General features: G+C 54.1%; 1 protein-coding gene across 1 annotated transcript; it reads right to left on the bottom strand.

Annotated features, from left to right (window-relative positions):
- Positions 1–4,318: 4,318 nt before the first annotated feature.
- Positions 4,319–17,957, bottom strand: LOC306661139 (DNA dC->dU-editing enzyme APOBEC3-like; the record flags this gene model as incomplete). Its single annotated transcript, XM_079139924.1, has 8 exons — positions 17,598–17,957; positions 16,331–16,487; positions 15,059–15,341; positions 9,036–9,237; positions 6,335–6,488; positions 4,997–5,264; positions 4,640–4,761; positions 4,319–4,369 (listed from the first exon to the last, which is right to left on the bottom strand). Exons 1-8 carry the CDS (start codon positions 17,726–17,728, stop codon positions 4,319–4,321), a joined length of 1,368 nt encoding a protein of 455 aa, XP_078996050.1. The 5' UTR covers positions 17,729–17,957.
- Between the last annotated feature and the right edge of the window lie 293 nt (positions 17,958–18,250).

Below are 18,250 nucleotides of genomic sequence, written 5' to 3'. Positions count from 1 at the left end.
TTAAGTTGCTGAGAGTCATGCAAAGTTGCTGAGGCTGGCCTCAAATTCGCAATCCTCCTGCCTCAGCCTCCTGTGTTACTGGGATTACAGGTGTGCATCCCCACACATGGCTCCACAACGTTTTTCATAGTCACTGTGCTAGCTCATGTTCCCACCAGCAAGACATGACTGGAACTAGCAGTTATTTCTCCATGTTCTTACCCACGTTATATTCTGCTTTGTTTAGACAGTGGCATCTTAACGAGTGTGAGGCACTTTTGTGGATTTGACTTGCATTTGAGAATCATTCTATACACTTATTGGATGTTCATACATCTTCTTTGGAAATTGTCTCTTCAGGTCCTCCATCCATCTTCTAATTAGATTACATTTTTGTTTTAATTTGTATGAGTTCTTTATATATACTGTATATTAACCCTGATCAGATGAATGATTTGCACTGATTTTATCTCATTCTTATTATCTTACTCTTATTATTTCCTTTGCTGCACAGAATTTTTGAGATTGAGATAGCCCCAAGTGTCAGTCAGTTTTTTCGCTGCTGTGACTAAAAGTTCTGACCAGAACGATTTTCAAGGAAGAAAAGTTCATTTGAGGGCTCAGTTTCAGAGGTCTTAGTCCATAGAAGGCCAGTTCCATTCCTCCAGCCTCAAGGTGAGGCAGGACATCATGGTGGAAGAGTGTGGCAGAGGGAAGCAGCTCACATCATGATCAGAAAGCAGAGAGACTCCACTTGCCAGATACAAATATATACCCAAAGCCACGCCAATTCCCATCTCCTCCAGCCACACCTACCACTTCAGTTACCGCTCAGTTAATCCCTGTACGGGATTAATTCACTACTTGGGTTAAGACTCTCACAACCCAATCATTTCTCCTCTGAATCTTCTTGCATTATCTCACACGTGAGCTTTTGGGGGACCCACCTCTAAATCATTTCTCTACCTGTGTTGCCTGTGCCTTTGGTCTCATATCCAACAAATCATTGCCTGATCTAGTGTGACCACACTTTTCCCTTATGCCTTCTTCTAGGAAGTTTATAGCTTTAGATCTTATGTATTGGTCTTTAAACCATTTAAATTTTGCATTTAGGGTATGGTATGGGTCTAACTTCATTACTCTGAATGTGCATATGCAGCTTCTGCACACAATTTGTTGTTTTCCCACCATTGTGAAGGTTGTGAAGTTCATTTAACTGTAAACAGGAACATTCATTGGGGATTCTCTAGTCTGTTCCATTGACTTTTGTGTCTGTCTTTATACCAAGCAAAAATCACACCAACTTAATACTGGAGCTCTCAATATATTCTGAAATCAGGAAGTGTGAGGACTCCCACTTTGTTCTTTTTCGAGATTATTTTGGTAATTTTGCAGGGTGGGGTTTCCCTTGACTCCATATGAATTTTGATATAGTTTTTTTTTTTTCTATTTTTGCAAAAAAAAAAAAAAAAAACACCATTGGAATTTTGATAAGGATTTCATTAGATAGGTAGATTACTTTGAGAAGTATTGCTATTTTAACAATATTAAGTCTTCTGGTTCATGAGCACAGATGTCTTTCCTTTTGTGTCTCCTTCAGTTTCTTTCAGCCGAGTTTTATAGTTTTCTATGTACAGCTCTTTTGCCCCTGTGTTAGTCAGCTTTTCCTTGCTGTGACTAACATACCCAACAAGAACAACTTAGAGGAGGAAAAGATTGTTTTGGTTCATGTTTTCTGAGGTTCAGTCCATGGTCAGCTGGTTCCATCATTCTAAGCTCTAGGTGAGGCAGAGCATCGTGGCACAAGGTCGCGGCAGAGGGAAACTGTTCAGCAACTAGCAGCCAGGAAGCAGAGAAGCAGAGGTGCAGGAAGATGAACACTTCAAGGCACACCCCAGTGACCCATCTCCGCCAGCCATGCCCCACCTGCCTACGGTCACTTCTCAGTCCATTCAGACTTGGATGAACTGATTAGGTCGCGACTCTTATAACCTAGTTATTTTACCTCTGGATATTTCTGATTAACACAGGAACTTTTGGGGGACACCCCGTATCCAAACCATAACTTCTGCCTCTGCCCCACCCCAAAGCTCATGCCCATCCCACAGTGCAAAAGGAACTTAGTCCATCTCCAAGAGTCTCCATAGTCTCAACAGTTCCTGCATTGCCCCAAAGTTCACATCCAAATTCTCAAGTGAGACTCAAGGAAAACTCTCAGCTGTGAGTCCCTGGAAGATCAAAACGAGTTCCAGATATCCAATATATAATAGCAGAGTAAACATTTCTGTCCCAAAGGATAGAAATAGAGGCACGGAAAGAGGGGTGGGACCAAGGCAAGACCTAAACACAGAGGGGCAAACACTTCCTGTAGAGCCACATCCGGCATCTGTGGCACATGGTGGGCTTTGGCAGTCCTGCCCTGGACCTTGCTGGTCCTAGGACCCATCGCCTCTCTGTTGACCTGGCACTCTTTGCAGCCAGCAGTTTCCTTCAGAAGACAGTTTGCATCACTGGCATCTCTTAATGCCTGGGGTCTCCATCCAGCTTCAACTTTGCCATCACAGAGTCACACATTGCCCTCTCAGGGGGGACTGCAGGGACTCTGAGCCTGCTTACACTGCCTGGCCTCCCACGCCTTCTCTGAGTGTCAGTAGAAGCCTTCGTAACCACCTAAGCCCAGCATCCTTCGTTCCTGAAGAATCTACACCACATGGGTGAAGCCAAGGTCTGCTGCCTGCTCAAGCAGGAGACAGGCCTCCTTGGGCCTCCACAGCTACGGTGGCCTCAGAGTGCCTAGCAGGTGAACACAGTGGAAAAAGTCCTGGGGAATCAACTTTCTGGATACTCCTGTGCAAACAGGTTACCTCTGTGGCTTTCATTTTTTGGGGTACAGGACTGAACTCAGGGGTGCTTGGCCACTGAGCCACATTCCCAGCGCTTTTTTATTTTTTAGTTTAAGACAGGGTCTCACTAAGTTGCTGAGGCTGGCTTTGAACTTGCAATCCTCCTGCCTCAGTCTCCTGAGCTGCTGGGATTATAGGTGTGCGTCACCGTGCCTGGCCTAGATCTTGGTTTTAATTGTTCCTTTCTGTCGTCACATTCAGTCCCTCTTACCCTGTTGGATGCCTTCAACGCCACCTTTTAATAATGCCACTCTTGCTTTCTTCTTCAATTTTAATTCGTGTGGTATCTCTTTGCTCTTTCCTTTATCTTCAGCTACTATTTCTCTTCTTTTCTTTTTATAGATGATTCTTGTTAAACAACAAGGCAGAATTTGTTCTGTTCACATTTAGTGTGGTACTTTTGATTTTTCTCTTTCATCCTGTGCCATGTGCATTATTTATTGCAACTTATTCCTTTCTGCATTCTGGAGGGGTGTTTACAGTGGAGGTGACCTAGGCAGTAGTTCTGGGTGGTATCCTGTGTCCAGGTGTGGGTGGTGCATGTCCTGCCACCACAACTGTGCTGTGTTAAGGAGACCAGCTTTGCAGCAGAACTTCAGGCTCCTTTTTGACTTTGAAGCCTCCGAATGTCATTCTCTATCTTCCCTGGATTCTCAGTGAGCCACTAACATCTTTTTTCTTTTCTTTTTTTTTTTTTTTTTTTGGCAGTAGGGTAGTGGGGACTGAACTCAGAGGCACTGGACCACTAAGCTGCATCCCCAGACCTATTTTTTGTATTTTATTTAGAGACAGGGTCTCACCAAGTCACTTAGTGCCTCTCTTTTGCTGAGGCTGATTTGAACTTGTGATCCTCCTGCCTCAGCCTCCTGAGCCGCTGGGATTACAGGTGTGCACCACTGCGCTTGGCACCAACATGTTTTTAATGAAATTTTTGTTTTGCTTTGTTTTAGTTGGGTGCAGTTGCTGCTTGTTACTTTAACTGAGTCTGAATAACACAATTCCAAGTTGTTTTTGCTTTCATTTTTAAAATTCATCTCCACAGAGCACCTGTGCTCAGTAGTTTAATCTATTTATTTAGATACATAATTAGAGACTGAGAAGGACAGAGGACACTGGGACCACAAAATGATCCAGCTGTTCCACACTCTACAGGGAATTCTCCAAATGTCCCCTGCCCCTTAATGATTTAGAACTGATGTCCTTTATTCTCATTTTTATGAAGGAAAGCCCTGATCTCCTCCTTAAAAAATAACCCAGTTTTTACAGACTTTCAAATAACCTTAAGTGTTTTAATTATAAAATTAGGCACCCACTTATAAAACAAATAAACGAAGGTGGACAGGGGGATTTTCTGGACTTGTCGGGCGTGGCACCTCCTTGCCAGCCGCCGGCCGGGTCCGCTGTGTTCCTGGAGTACCTTGCTCAGGTGATGCGGGTCAAAACTGCAAGTTCCTGAAGTCGTCAACTAAAGCCTCCTCACTCCAGGACTGTGGAGAGATGAAGGAGTCAGGGTGTGCGGGTGGGTGAGAAACCCCCGCAAGCAAGAGAAGCAGCTCCGGAAGGAGAGGGACAGGCCCGCCAGGGGCCTTGGGAGACACAGAGAGGGGACAGGAGCCCTGAGAAACGGGCCAGCAGGAGCTGGGAGAGGAAAGGTCAGACATGTGGGGGCTGCGGGGAGAGAGGAGGAGGAGGGAGCTGGAGCAGGACGGAGGGTACAGGAGGTGGCCCGAGGTGGCCAGGGGCGGGACGGGTCTCACCTGGAGAATGCGATTGAGTCGCTGTTGTATGTTCTCGCTGCGCTGCTCCAGGCCGTCCCAACATTCAAGCTCAAAGGCTCTCCCCTGGTGGTCCACGAACATGTCCCAGCAGCAGGTGAACTCTGAAACGCAGGGAAGCCGCTCGGCCTGGGAACCACAGCCGCCGGCAGGGTCCTCTCCCGCTCCACCTTCCTCTCCCTAGGGTCCTCCTTCCCCATGTCCCTAGGGTCCTCCTGCCTTCCCTCCTGCCCAGCATCTCTCCTGTCCACGTGCCCTGCCCCCAGGGCTCCTCCCCTTGTCCCCTTGTTCCTGGGGACACTGCCCTGTCCTCTGACAGCTTAAGTCCCTCCTTCCTACCTTGGAGACCCATGACGGTCACTGGAACCTGGGATGTCCACAGAAGATGCAGCCCTTCCTGAAACTTCTGGAACCAGTGGTAGTAGAGGCGGGAGGTGAAGAGCCGCAGCGTCAGGTGCGGGTGGCTTCTCTTGAGGTCGACCAGCTTCCGGGCACAGTTTGGGCAGGGGCTCCACGTGAGGTAACAGGTGATGTTGTAGTTCTTGTCTTTGTCCAGTTTCAGGGAACAGATCTTTTCAACAAAGCGAATTTCTGCATGGCGACCTTTCTGGAGAGGGGAATCCCCACAGAGAGAAGGAAGGTTAGAAGGCAGAGGCCCGTGTCACGTGAGCGTGGGAGTCTCGTCCAGCATAGGACAAGGACCTCCTTCCAGGGCTCACTCAACCTCCCAAATCCCATGGCTTTTTCTAGATGGGATGAGGATCCCAGTCCCCAGGGGGAGGGGTCAGCAGACAGACCACACCCCCACGGCTCCATCCCAGCCCCTCCTTGGGACACTTGCTCAGGAGTGTGCGAAAGTGTTTCAGCCCAGGAGCAGGTGGGAGGGGAACTGCTGGGAGCCCAGGGGAGAGCCCAGGGCAGGTGGGCCACCAAGAGATCTGGACCAGGACTCTGGTTCCTCCAGAGCAGCACTGAGGTGAGGTGGCCGTGAGCAGACATTAGCTTTTCCTGGAGGGCCGGGAAGAGCGCTCTGGGGTACGGGGCACAGCCCTGTGGGGTCCAAGGATGGGACACTGAAAGAATGGACATTTTTTTAAGCTGTCTGTTTTATCTCAACTCCCTAAGGTTTCCCTCCCAGTAATGGGAACAAAGCCCTTAAAGCTGTTCCAGGAAACAGCCCCAAACAGAGAGTAAAAGAGTAAATTGAGCCTGATAGCCAGGTAGTGCTCAAACAGTAGGATTACCAGAAACTATTGACCAGAATCTACACCTGTTGTAAAACATTGTGAAACATGTTGTCAGCAAACCCAGACCCCCTTTGAAATTTCCCGGCAGCTTTGTCCCCCTTTTCCCTTTCATGTGTGACCCCTCCCGATGTGTGGTTTCTGCCTTTATAAACCTACAAGATTTTCTGCTAGGGACTCGACTCCTCGAGTTGGGTCCCAGCGCGCTGGAATAAACACCTCTTGCGGTTTGCATCAAGTGACGCCTCCTGCGGTTGATTGGGGTTGCCGTCCATCCATGGGACAGAGTTGGGGTTTCCTTTTTGGGGGGCCTTACAACACAACGTACAGACCTGCGGGCTGGCACCCAGCAAAGGTCAAGGAGGCGGCGGGGGTTGAAAGGCTGTTCAGGACCCTCGAGCCCTGAGCCCTGAGCCTGAGCCCCTGCTGGCACCTTGTTTCGAAGGTAGTCTGAGGCATATGTGACGCCGTTGAGCTGCAGCTGGTAGCACAAGTAGGTCTTCCGGCGGTGGTGGGGCCAGGGGACCTGGCGGTGGTTGTTAAACTGGATGCGGAATGTTTCTTGTTTTAGCAGCTTCATGACACCTCTGTGCAACAGGGAAAACTGGAGGTGCGGAGGGCGTCCCTGGAGCCACCCTGCGCTGGCCCAGATCACCTTCTGGAATCAACTCTGCGGTGAGAGAGGAGCGGGAGGGGAAGGAGCAGCGGCTGCCAGGAGCTGCGGCCCTGGGCCACTCCTCTCAGAAGTGCCCACTACCTCCCGGCCTCCCCTCTGCTGACGCAGCCATTTTGTGGGGACACCCCATCCAGGCACCCTTCGGCCTGGGGCTGGGGGGGACGTCCCTCCCCAACTGTGATCTGTGAAACTCGCCCCTTTGTCTGGAGCCACCACCCCCAGAGTCGCACAGACATCTGGACCCCAACATTCCAAAGCCTGAACCTTTCGAATGGAAACCGGTGTGTTTCCTCTGACTCTGTGCTCTCTGCTCTTTGCCCCTGGACCACCATCCCTGTGCACCAGGAACCCAGAGGCAAGGTCCAAACAAAATTTGTCCCTAAGGGAGTATCACGATGGAGACTTCCGGTGGAAGGACTGACTTGGGTTTCCTCTCCCTACTTGCAATGACACTCTTTAGAGGGTTCAGTTTTCTGTCTCACTTTTTCCCTTTTTAACATCATATTGCAAGGCGACCTGGCAAGAGTGGCATGAGAGCCGCTGGACCCTGGTGAGCGGGTAGTGTGGTGAGGCAGGAGACAGGTTTCTGACAGGCAGATAGAAAGGGGACCTCGAGAATGGGGTCCGCCACCCCAGACTAAAACCCCAGGCTAATGGTGCTGGACTGAAGGTCCCCTGGCACATCGTGCCAGTACTTGCTGTGGTTGCCCTGGCTTCCTTGGCCACCCTAACACTAATCCACCCCAAGGAACTGTTTTGGACCCAAGCAGTGCTTGTGTTTTAAGGAACAAGTACCAGACAAACTCAGGTTAACAAACACGTGAAACCATCCATCATGGGAACGAGAGACTAAAATCATACGCCTTCATTGGAGTCAGAGAAAGAGGACCCTCAGGGGATTTTCCAGTGAGAGGTTAATTCACCAGCGAAACAGGACAAAAGTCCCTAGACAGAGGGCCACCAGCAGTGGCCTCTTTGGGACTCTGGGAGCTTTCCTTGCTGGCTTCTAACAAGTCTGCTGCTGAATTCTCATCCTCTGTCGCCTGCACACTTTATTCCTTGGGTGTGTGAGACAAGAACCCTCCAGCGCTCACAACGCCCTGGGTGACCCTGGGGCTTGAACCCAGGGCCGTGTGCATACTCGGCAGGTGCCCTTCCACTGAGCTGCGGCTCTGCTGGATTCTTCTGGATACGTGGACAGAATTGGGAGCCGTGCTCTACCCCACCGGAAGGCCGCTGGGGTATGCTTGGGCCAGAGCCCCACGCCACGAGGACATTCATGATGGAGTTAAGTGGATGCCAGTCCTGACAGCCGCTTAGGAAGCTCAGAGGAGACCCAGCTCTGTCCTTCTGGACGTTCCGACGGTGCCCTAGGCAAACGCAACTTGGCTGACCATCTGGCCCTCAGAAACCGTGTCTGGACCCGGAATTCAGGGTGCTGGTCTTTAAGGCACAGACCACAGGTGCAGCTGAGGCCACTTCCCGTGGCGGTGTGGCCAGCACCAACCTCCTGAAGACCGGCCCGCTGCACCAGTAACCAGACCCCTGCTGGCGTGCGGTGCTCATTAACAATGCCACTGATGTCATCAGTGGAAACCTGGTTATGACATCTCCTGTGCCCATTAGGAAGGTTTCAGGTGGATTCAGATGAAGCGCTGAAGGGCTGGCACCAGCCTTGGGTAAGTGGCCGGTCAGCTCCACATTAGGTGATTGGCACCCTGCAGTCCTCAGGGTGAGGGATAAAACCAAACCCAATCGCAGCTCGAGCTTTCTATCGCTTGGGACTTTCCGCCTTAGCTCTAGAGCCCCCACACTCTGGGAAACCCCCCAGCCCTGGGCAGTCAGGGCTGAAGTATTTCAATACAATTTTAGGAAAGTCATTCTTATCAGCAAATTAAGAACCTTGGCCTTGAAGCGCTAAAAGAACTGGTATGCTGGAAATGACCTGGCAGAATTATTTTAAGAGCAATTTGCCTTCAGTCTCACGTTGGTATATATCATGTTTGTTCATGGGAAACAATGTAGTTCCCGTCTTGTTTGGAGTTTTTCCTCCACGAAGCACAAATGGCAGAAGTGTGTAAGTCTGGACAATAATGTTTATAAAGGTACTTTGTAGCTGCCTGCAAACATCATCTTAATCGTTCTGCCACCTCAAGTCTATGGCTGAGCTTGAGAAAGGACTTCGAGAAGACCCTGCAGCCCTGTTGAAGCTGTCCTGGGACCAGGAGCCACAGGAAGTGGGGGAGACGCAAGGGGGGCTTCGAGTCTGAGGCTTGAAAAGCAGAGAACTGGGCGATCTGGTTCCAGTTCCCTCTCCTCAGGCCTTGGGAAAGTCCCTGTCAGTGACTGTCCTCCTACACACCACCTCCCTGCCTGGGTCACCAGGGCGACAGGGCCCTAGGGCACTTTTCCCTCCCCCAGTCCCTGCCCACCTCTCCTCTCAGGCCCTCTCACCTACCTCATCTGTGGAGCAGCCCCTGCGGCCCCTGGGACAGGCTTGTCCCTGCTCTGCTCTCTTCTCCGAGGCTGGGCCCTATTTCCTGGGTACAGGGCCCGTGCTTTGGAAGCCCCCTGACGGATCTGCTGGTGAGTGAACTCCCAGGGCACCGAGTGCACGCCCCACCTTCTTCCTGGTTTGGTGGGAGGGCCTAGGGTGGCTTAGCTTCCTCAGGCTCAGACCACCCTCTGTCCTTCCCTCTGTCCCTGGCTGGGCAGAGCAGGGGCCCCGTGATGAGGAGCGGTCCTTTCGCAAAGCAGGACCAGGAGACCGCAAAGGGAAAGAGAAAGTGATTCCAGAGAGGGGCGGGTGGGGCCTGGCAGATGACCGTAAGGAGACAGAGAAGTCATGGGAATTGCTACAGCTGTGTGCTACGGAGCAGTAATAAGTTGTATTTGGAAGTTGCCTGGGCTTGTAAAGCAAGTGGAGCCAGCTGATGAGACACAGGCAAGGCAGACCCGGACCAGTGTTGATATGAACCTCTGTCTACGAGAACAGAGCGTGACTGGGCTGAAAATCACTACTTACGCCCCTGGACTTCTGTAGCAAACGGTCAGCAGCACCGCGACCAGAGGACTCCAGGTCACTCTGTCACTTGACTGCCCCGGCTGCTGTCAACACCATCGCTCTCGCCCACCGACGGTTGTCACTGAGCCTGGATAACTGACCACCACTCCAGTGACCACAACTTGCCATCCCGGACATCCAGCCTCACGGGACACCCGAGGACCCCCGAGGACCCCAGGAGCTGAGAGAGGCCGCGGCTGGGAAGAATCCCTCTATTGACTGACGTCTTGGCTAAGAGACGTAGTATTGAGTAAGTCCGTGAGACTGGACTCTAGGTGAACAAGGGAGCGAGTCTTCCACGTACTGTGACTCGCCGTTATTAGGAATGCTGAGTGTGCACTGCACGGATCAAGTCCACTTGCTGGAACCAAACTCCATTCCTCTCTTACTCACTGCTCCTGACAATGACCCTCCTATAACGGGGACACGGTTTTGAGGAAAAGGAAAAAGAAGTTTTATTGCTTTGCTAGCAAAGGAGAAGCACAGGGTTCTCCTGTCCCAGAGGCTGAGATCCTGCCTGGCAGGAGGGACGGGTGTTTAAAGGACTCTTCAAGGGTCACATTCCAGCCGTGTGCTGGTCAGCGTTCCAGGGCGCTCCTGGAAGGCCCCCGATGGTGGTGGGGTTCACTTGTTAATCTGGGAGACAGTCATCCAGATCCTCAGCAGGCCTCTCCTTCCTGTGGAGCACAGAGCGCTCAGGGTCATCTTGTTCCCTGACCCCAGGTTAGGGAGGGGGAGAGGGAGAGGAGGAAAAGGAAACTTGTCCCTTTTGAAAATAAGCCTCAGCTACATTCAAAAGGAGAAGTGGACCCTGTTCCACTCCCTGGGTGCTGGACAGTCTGAGCCTTGCTCCACCACTCGACCCCCCTCAGCTGGGTCCAGACCTGGCACAGCACTGTCCCTGCTCAGCATGTCTTTCTTGTTTTGGCCAGTTTCTCAGCGGGACTCTGCACTTGATGCAGAGATGGTAGGAGGTTGGGATACAGGATTTCATCTCTTGCCCCAAAGAAGGCAGGTGTGTTGACAGAGCCGGTGCCCCATCCCCTACCCCAACAGCATCAGGAGGGGAAGATTGGGCTCTGACTATGATCTCAGGGGAGTTCTTAAGCACAGAGAGGCTTAGATACTCTCTTGAGATCACACAGCAAACAAATGGCAGAACTGAGTGCTGGCCAGGTCTGCCTGGCTGCTTGCTCCTTCCCCCACAACTAGCTGCTTCTAGTCCCTCTAGGTTCCCAGAAAAGGAGTGGGGGAAGTGGCACAAAGGGAGGGTAACTGCCACCCCTGCAGGGCCTCCCAGGTCTGGGTTCAAGGACCTGGACTTGGAGGGTGCCTTCCAGAAGCTCTGCCTGTGGTGGGCTGAACCAGGATCCTCAGGTCAAGAGCAACAAAACAGAACCAGAAAACCCAGAGCATCCGTGAAAGCTGAATCCTGAATCCCCTTACCTCACATCCCCTGCCCCCAGGCCCTGGGTAACAGGGGCTTCAGTTTAAAGGGCCACAGGAACTCTATCCCCTCCACCCCGTGGGTCCTAATGTCCTGGGGCGGGCTGAGGCGGGAGCACAGGGTAAGTTTAAGCTGGCGACTGTTGATCCGGGCTTGAGGTCACTGGCAGGAAGCACTGCCCCACCCCCACCCTGCTTTCAAGACAAACAGTGGGAGAGTCCCCAACAGGGGTCCAACGTACCCAAGACCCTCGTTTAAATACATTTACATGTTAAAAGGCTTGGCGGGGAGGGACAGCAACCCCACACAATTTCAGGTGCGTTTCGACCCTGTGCGAACTGCAGCCAATGGGAGGATGTGATCGCGGTCAGGCAGCCCCCCTTGCTCCGAGGCGTATTTTTAAAGGGACACGTGCTTTCCCCCCTTCTCTCCTCTCCCCCTCCCTAACAAGATGAGGGAGCCTGGTCTCCTTTCCGCCCCTGGTCAGTTGTCCTTGAACACACCCACCACAGGAAGCAGTTGTCTGCTGGAGGACCTGAGATGTGAACTTCCACACACCTTCAGGGCACACCTGAAATGTGGCCTTTGAGTAGCTTCTTTAAAAGCCCTGTTTTCCCTGAAGGGCAGAATCTCAGCCTCAGGGACAAGAGTCCCCTGTGTTTCTCCTCTGCTAGCAAAGCAATAAAACTTCTTTTTCCTTTTTCTCAAAACCGTGTCCTCATTTTAAAATTGGCATTAATTGGCACTGGGGACAAGGACCGAGCTTTTGGTTACAAGGGAAGATTGCTATGTAGCTTAATGAATATGCTAATCTTGTTTCAAAAAACCACTTACATGCTGTTCACCCTGGGCTTCCCTGCTAGTTTGTCCCGGGGTAGCCTCCTTGCTGGGTGAATCAACACAACAAATAATCCTTAGTAGCCCTCTCTTTGTTATTTGTTTTTAAGAGCGGGTGACAGGGCCACAGCCCGTGGAAAATTCCAGAATGAGCTGGGCCATTCCAGGAGAGGAGATCAGATCTGCACAATAGGGCGTTTGTCAACATCAAACAGCTGAGCTTCCCCCTGGATTTGCTGCTGGACCCAGGAACTTTGACTTGGTGACTTGGTAGGACTAGTCAGGTAAGAAAGTTCAGGGAGGCTTCGAGTCGCCGGCTCCAGCTGGCTCCCTTAACAAAGGAGCTGTAAGCAGGGGAGAGGGCTGCTTTCTAGGGGGCTGAAGCTTGGGAATGGTGACTGTCTTCAGGTGCATTTCAAAGGTATGCTTTTCTCTTCCTAGGTGGGCCCCTTAACTCCGAGGCTGGCAGAGGGAGGTGTGGTAGATGGATATGGAAACTTGACAAACCCCCAAATAGTGTGTCCTGGGGAGAGGGAGCAAGGCCGAAGGCAACACCTTGACAACATTGATCCTTTCCCGGGACATTCTCTCCCTGGGGAGGAGATACCGTGGAGGCTGGAATGACGGTCTTTGGGAGGAGGCCAAAGCATTGATCCTTCCCAAAACAAATCCTTCCCCAGATACTGACTGCTGACCCCAGGCCTCCATCTGGCCCAGTAAAAACAGATCCCAAATTCCTGAATGCCCAAACTGACACGCTCTGTCATTAATCAAGTCACCTGTCAGTGTAAGTGACGTAAGCACAGACTCCCGCTTTGCTCAGTGACTCCTTTTCCACCAGGAAAGTGGGTCCATCAGAGGCACAACTCCATTGCTGAATAAAGGCTCTGCTGATCCGTGAAGTTTGCACCCGGCTCCGTCCTTTTATGCTAACACTGGTCAGAGGCCAAAAGTTGTTTTATACTGACGCTGCATTCTGTATCGACCTCTCTGTCCTGTGATGAGGTGAGCGGCTGCAGCTGCTCAGAGACCACATGGGGATGGGACAGAACATGAGTTTGGGGCCTGGGAACAGGTCATTGTGGTGGGTCCTCAATATTTTTTATTTCTTTAGTTTTCCTTTTTGGCATTGGGGATTGAACTCAGGGGCACTCGACCACTGAGCCACATCCCCGGCCCTTTCATGCTTTGTATTTAGAGACAGGGTCTCACTGAGTTGCTTAGCACCTTTCTTTTCTGAGGCTGGCTTTGAACTCCTACCTGGCGATCCTCCTACCTCAGCCTCCCGAGCCACTGAGATTACAGGCATGTGCCACCGTGCCTGGCACTGAAGCCAAGGTCTTTCTGCTTTGATCCCTGGTGTAAGTGGAGGCCAGGAGTGCACTGGCCTTGTGTCCCCACAACAGGTGTCACCACCTCAGACCGAAGGGTGGGATGGATGGAGAAGGGGGAGCCCTTTCCTGGCCTTTCCCTTGAGACCATTGTGACTTCTCTGGACGTGGGAGCTCCTGACCTTCTGGGGAAAGGGAGACGTGCCCCCAGCAGGAGCTGTGCCTGGTGTGGAGCAGGCCGCCTGGAGGCCTGAACCTCCAGAAAGGCCTCTACCTACTTCTTTTTCTCCAGGGGCCTGAAACAGCCTGGCCTGGGCCTGTGCTGGGGACCGTGCTGGTCCCTCCCAGGAGGACAGCTGCTAGTTAGACATGCTGAAGCAGCCATGTTACCACCTGATTCTGCCCGGGAGCCCTGGCAGGTCTCCGGCAGCTTGCAAGCCCATATAGCCTGCCACGACCCCTTAGGCCAGGGAAAGAAGCCCCGGAAGGCTGCTGGTCTTGGGCTTCCAGCATCCAAACAGTGAGACAGCAAATTCTGGGATCTGAGTACCTGGTTGGTGGCATCTTGTTATAGAATCCAAGTCATTTTATCCCAGAAGCTCATTCTCTGAGAAATCAAGTCAGCCTCGAAGGCCTTGGACCCCCTTGTCATTTCATGCTTCTGCCCAAACCCATTTACTCTCGGGCTGGTAACCAGGTCCCAGTACTGGGGACAAAGGGGCAGAGGAGTTCCCTGGCCTTAACCCTCACCTCTATCCCACTGACACCTCCCCCGACTTCCCACCCACTGGGAGGCACCAAGATGCCTCCAGGGATCTGCCACAAGGAAGAAATTCCTAAAACTATTCCCGCACTCATGGCCAGTGGGAAGCAACAGACCCCAGGCTGCTCTGCTGCTCCATCCCAGGGCAGCCCGTCCTTTGCCTGGGGACCAGCCTGAACTTCCTCTCAGTCAGTGTGGTGCCCTCCTCTTGGAGGTGAAGCCCTACTACTTTTCCCAGTTACAGCCTGGCCTGGGGCTGGTAGTCTGACCTGGTCTCTTTCCCTCTCTTTCCTCCTTTTTTGGTGCCAGAGGAGCCTACTAACAAGCCACATCCCCAGGGCTTTTTAAATTTTTTTCCCTGAGACAGGGCCTTGCTAAGTTGCTGAGGTTGGCTTCAAACTCGCAATCCTCCTGCCTCAGCCTCTTGAGTCACGGGGATCACAGGGGCGTGTGCCACTGCACCTGGTCCCACCCAGCCTGGTTTCATTTTTATTGTCACTGAGTCAGAACTTCCTGTGACTGGTATCGTTGTGATGGGAGGAACCAGGTGATGCGGGCAGTGGCAGGGGAGGGGGACCCTGCAGGTGCAGGAGGATGCTTTGGAGGAAGCGAGGGGCCCCAGGGGAGGGGGCCTTGGGAAAGCGGAGGAGGGCAGGTGGTAGGAGCCCCCCAGGCAGCCCCAGAGGGCAGGAGGAAGTGTGGGAGGCCAGGCCTGGAGGGGAGGGGAGTTTGGTCCCCAGGGAAAGGCCAGAGGAGGCTGGAGAGGTGGGGGGGACAGCCGCGGGAGTGGCCCAAGGAAGCCCCTCATTGGAGAATCTTCTGCAGCTTATTGGCCTGGAAGTGACAATTATTAAACAGTCTCTTCCACGGCCTGAGCGGCCTTCCATCGTGGGGGTAGACGAAGTTCTCCCAACAGTGCTTGAACTCTGCGACCAGAGAGGAGGATGCCGTCAGCGCCCGCCAGTCTGCCCGCTGCCCTGCCAGGCATCCCGCCCACTGCTCTGGAGACCTGGCTAGCGGTGGACCCACTGCTCCTCACCTGCGAGGGACATGACCCTCACCCTGGCTCCTTCCTGCTGCAGCTTGCGAAGCCCCTCCTGGTACTCGGTTCTCCAGAAGTAATAGAGGCGAGCTGCGTAGATGGTCAGGCTCACGTTGGCGTGGCTGGCCAGGAAGGCGGACACCTGCTCAGCACAGTCGCAACAGGGGCTCCAGGAGACATACCAGGTGATGTGCAGGTGCTGGCTGGGGAACAGCACAGGGTAGTCATGCAGCCAGTAGAGGAAGCACAGCTCGGCATGCAGGTGGGTCTCCAGCAGGACCTGCGAGGCCAGTGCGGAGGACGCGGCTGGAGCGGCTGTTGGGGGACGGCCTGCCACCCAGTCTCCCCCGCCCTCCTCTTCTGCCTCTTCCTTCTTAAATCCATCCATCCTGCCAGCTCCCAGTGTCCCCGGGCCAGCGTTCTGAGCTCCACAGAGTTGCAGCCTCCCGGGGGGCAGGGAGCCCCTGGCCACAGGTGCCTACTGAGCACCCCAACGGTGGCTCGTCTGAATTGAGACCCGGGTCCCAGTAAGACACACAGCTCATTTCAAAACAGAAACGAAGAGCGTCGTATTGCTTGTATGTCCAAGTGCCGTGTTAGCTACTTGGACTAGATAAGCCATCAAAGGTAATGCCACTCCTGCCCACAACCTCGCGAACCGTGGGCACCAGGAGAGTGAAGTGACGGCACGACTCCACGCCTGCCCCTCGAATGGCTGTGCTGCAGAGCGAGCCGGCCCCCCTCAAAACACCTGGCACGGCCGCGCCTGGGTGGCGGCCAGGCCGCGCGTGGAGGGCGTGTGACTGCTCCCTCAGTGTGGGGGCTGCAGGGGTGGCATTGGCTCCAGCAACTGCGGTTCTGTTCTGGTCACAGCTGCCGTGTGGCGGGCCAGGGAGGCCCCGCGCCCGGGCTCTGAGAGGGCGGGGGGCAGGGGAAGCACAGTGCCTCCCTCGTGGACAATGGGTCCTCTCTGGGCAGGGATCAGGAATGTGGCTGGGGCAGGTCCCACAGCCCCCCGCCCCACGAAGGCCGGTAAGACCCTGGCTGCTCGGTGCCCAGCCAGCTAGAGGCCCTTTCCTCCTGACCGCTGGACACAGGCCTCACGACAAGGTCTGGGGATGTCAAAAGCCACGCGGTGTCAGATTATAGGACAGTCAGGCAGAAGCCTCGGGCCAAGAGTCCCAACATCTGGCTTTTCACTGATCATTTTTTCTGCGTTCCCAACTGGCTTGGCTCCTGCCTACCACGCAAGAAGAGTCTGACCAATACCTGGTTTTTCAGGACCCCCATGTGAAAGGGGACAATGGAGTCACGCTCTTTTCTATCCACCTGGTAGCACAGGAAGGTGTTGTGCCGGCCCAGGGCCCAGCGTAGGTTCCGAAAGTGGAAGAGGAATGTCTTTCGATGTATGCGCCTTATCTGGTTTCTGGAGGCACAAAAGAAAATGCTGAGTGTCCCCTTGAGTTACTGTAGGCCGCTGTCCACTTCTCCGGCCCCTGGGCCCCCAGGTCCTCTGGGTGCTCCCCACCCTCCACAGCTCTGAGAATTCCCACTGTCCAGGGCCTGTTGGAACTGCCCAGCTGTGGTCTCTCCAGGGACACCCTCCCCCTCCCCCGCTGCTCGCTCAGCCCCCAACCCATAAAGAAAGGTACAACCCCCTCCACCCCCAAACGCGGGCTTTTAACATCTCTCTTCAGTTCGTTCCCGACTTTACACCTGTGCCTGCTGCTGTGTCTTCTGGACTTTTAAAAATCAGGGCAACACCTAAAACGCGGACAAGCTACTGTTCTGAGCGGTTCATGTGTCTCGCCCCACCCTTGGGGAGCCATCCCCAACCCTGCTGCCCCCACTCAACAGGGAGCAGAGCTGTTAAGCGACGGAGCTGGACCCTGTCTGGGACAGGTCATGTCCAGCTGGCACATCAGAGGCCCGCAGGGGTGAGCTGTCTGGATGGAACTTTCTGCTCTCTGATCTCCTGATCATTCACTCTTGTGTTCTCCGGTCCTCTTGGTGGTCCAGTTCTAAGAGGAGAAGTCTCATCTCTGAGGTTGTGGGTGAGCCTGGGGACCCTCTGCAGTCCCTCTTGAGCCCACAGTGAGGTGACTCCTGGAGAATGATTCATTCTGTGTCAGGGCTCCTCCCCCTCCCCCCCCACACATCGTGAAGTCCCTCAGAGGCTTGAACCAGACTGCCCAGCACTCGATCAGAGTCTGCGTTAATTCTGATTGATAACCAGGCCAGGAAAGTCTGGAAAACCCATGGCGGGGTAGCCCGGGTGGTGACTTGCAGACGGCTCTGAAGACACGACACCAGGGCTGGGGGCGGAAATGGGGTGGAAACTCAGAAGCGGCCAGGGCCCCCCCACAACTGGCCAAGACCCTCCAGGGAGGGGGTGCCGTGGAGCACCCTGGAGAGGGAGAGAGCCTGCCTGGGAGCCAGGAGAGGAAGACCAGGAGAGAAGCACTTGGGGGAGTGGCGGCAGGGGTCCCCAGGAAAGGACAGCCGCGGTGGGCGGGGGGCAGAGAGCCAGCGGTACCTGATGGCTGGAGATGGGTTGTGGCATCCTGGGCAGGCTCCTTGTCTCTGGCTCTGGGGCTCCATTTCCTGGTTACAGGGCCATTGATTTGGAAGCCCCCGATGGATCTGTGAGGGACCACCCAGGGCCATCCGAGGCAGGACCCGGCCTCTTCCTGGTCTGGCACCGGGCGGGTGGACCGGGGGTGGTTTTTCTGCCTCGGGCTCAGACGCCTCCCCTCCTTCCCTCTGTCCCTGGCTGGGCAGAGCGGGGCACAGCCCCTGAGGTGACGGCAGGCCCTCCCGACAGCAGGACCACAGGAAGCGAAAGGGAAAGCGAAAGTAAGTGATCCCAGAGCCGAGGAGGGCGCGGGCCTGCGGGGCCCCGGCTGTGCGCAGCACCCGCCTGCTGAATGGAGGGAGGGTCTGGGGAGCCGGGGGTGCTGGACAGGGACCGTGCCCACCCAGACAGGCATGCCTGGGAGCCGGGCAGGGCAGGCATGGACTGGGTTCCTGATTCTGATCTTCCCATCTGTCTCCTCATCCAACTTCCCAGCCAGTAACCCCAATGGGACTGATAGGGACAAAGACTCTGCGCTCAGGAGCCGACGGCTGCAGATGGCAGAGCTGGAATGGGAGACCTCACGCTGTGGCTTTCTCCACAGCCCAGCCCCT

This window comes from Sciurus vulgaris, assembly GCF_902686455.1.
Source record: "Sciurus vulgaris genome assembly, chromosome: 5".
Taxonomy (NCBI): Eukaryota; Metazoa; Chordata; class Mammalia; order Rodentia; family Sciuridae; genus Sciurus; species Sciurus vulgaris.
Note: the sequence above shows the minus strand (reverse complement) of the source record. Positions and strands in the feature narration are given on the sequence as shown.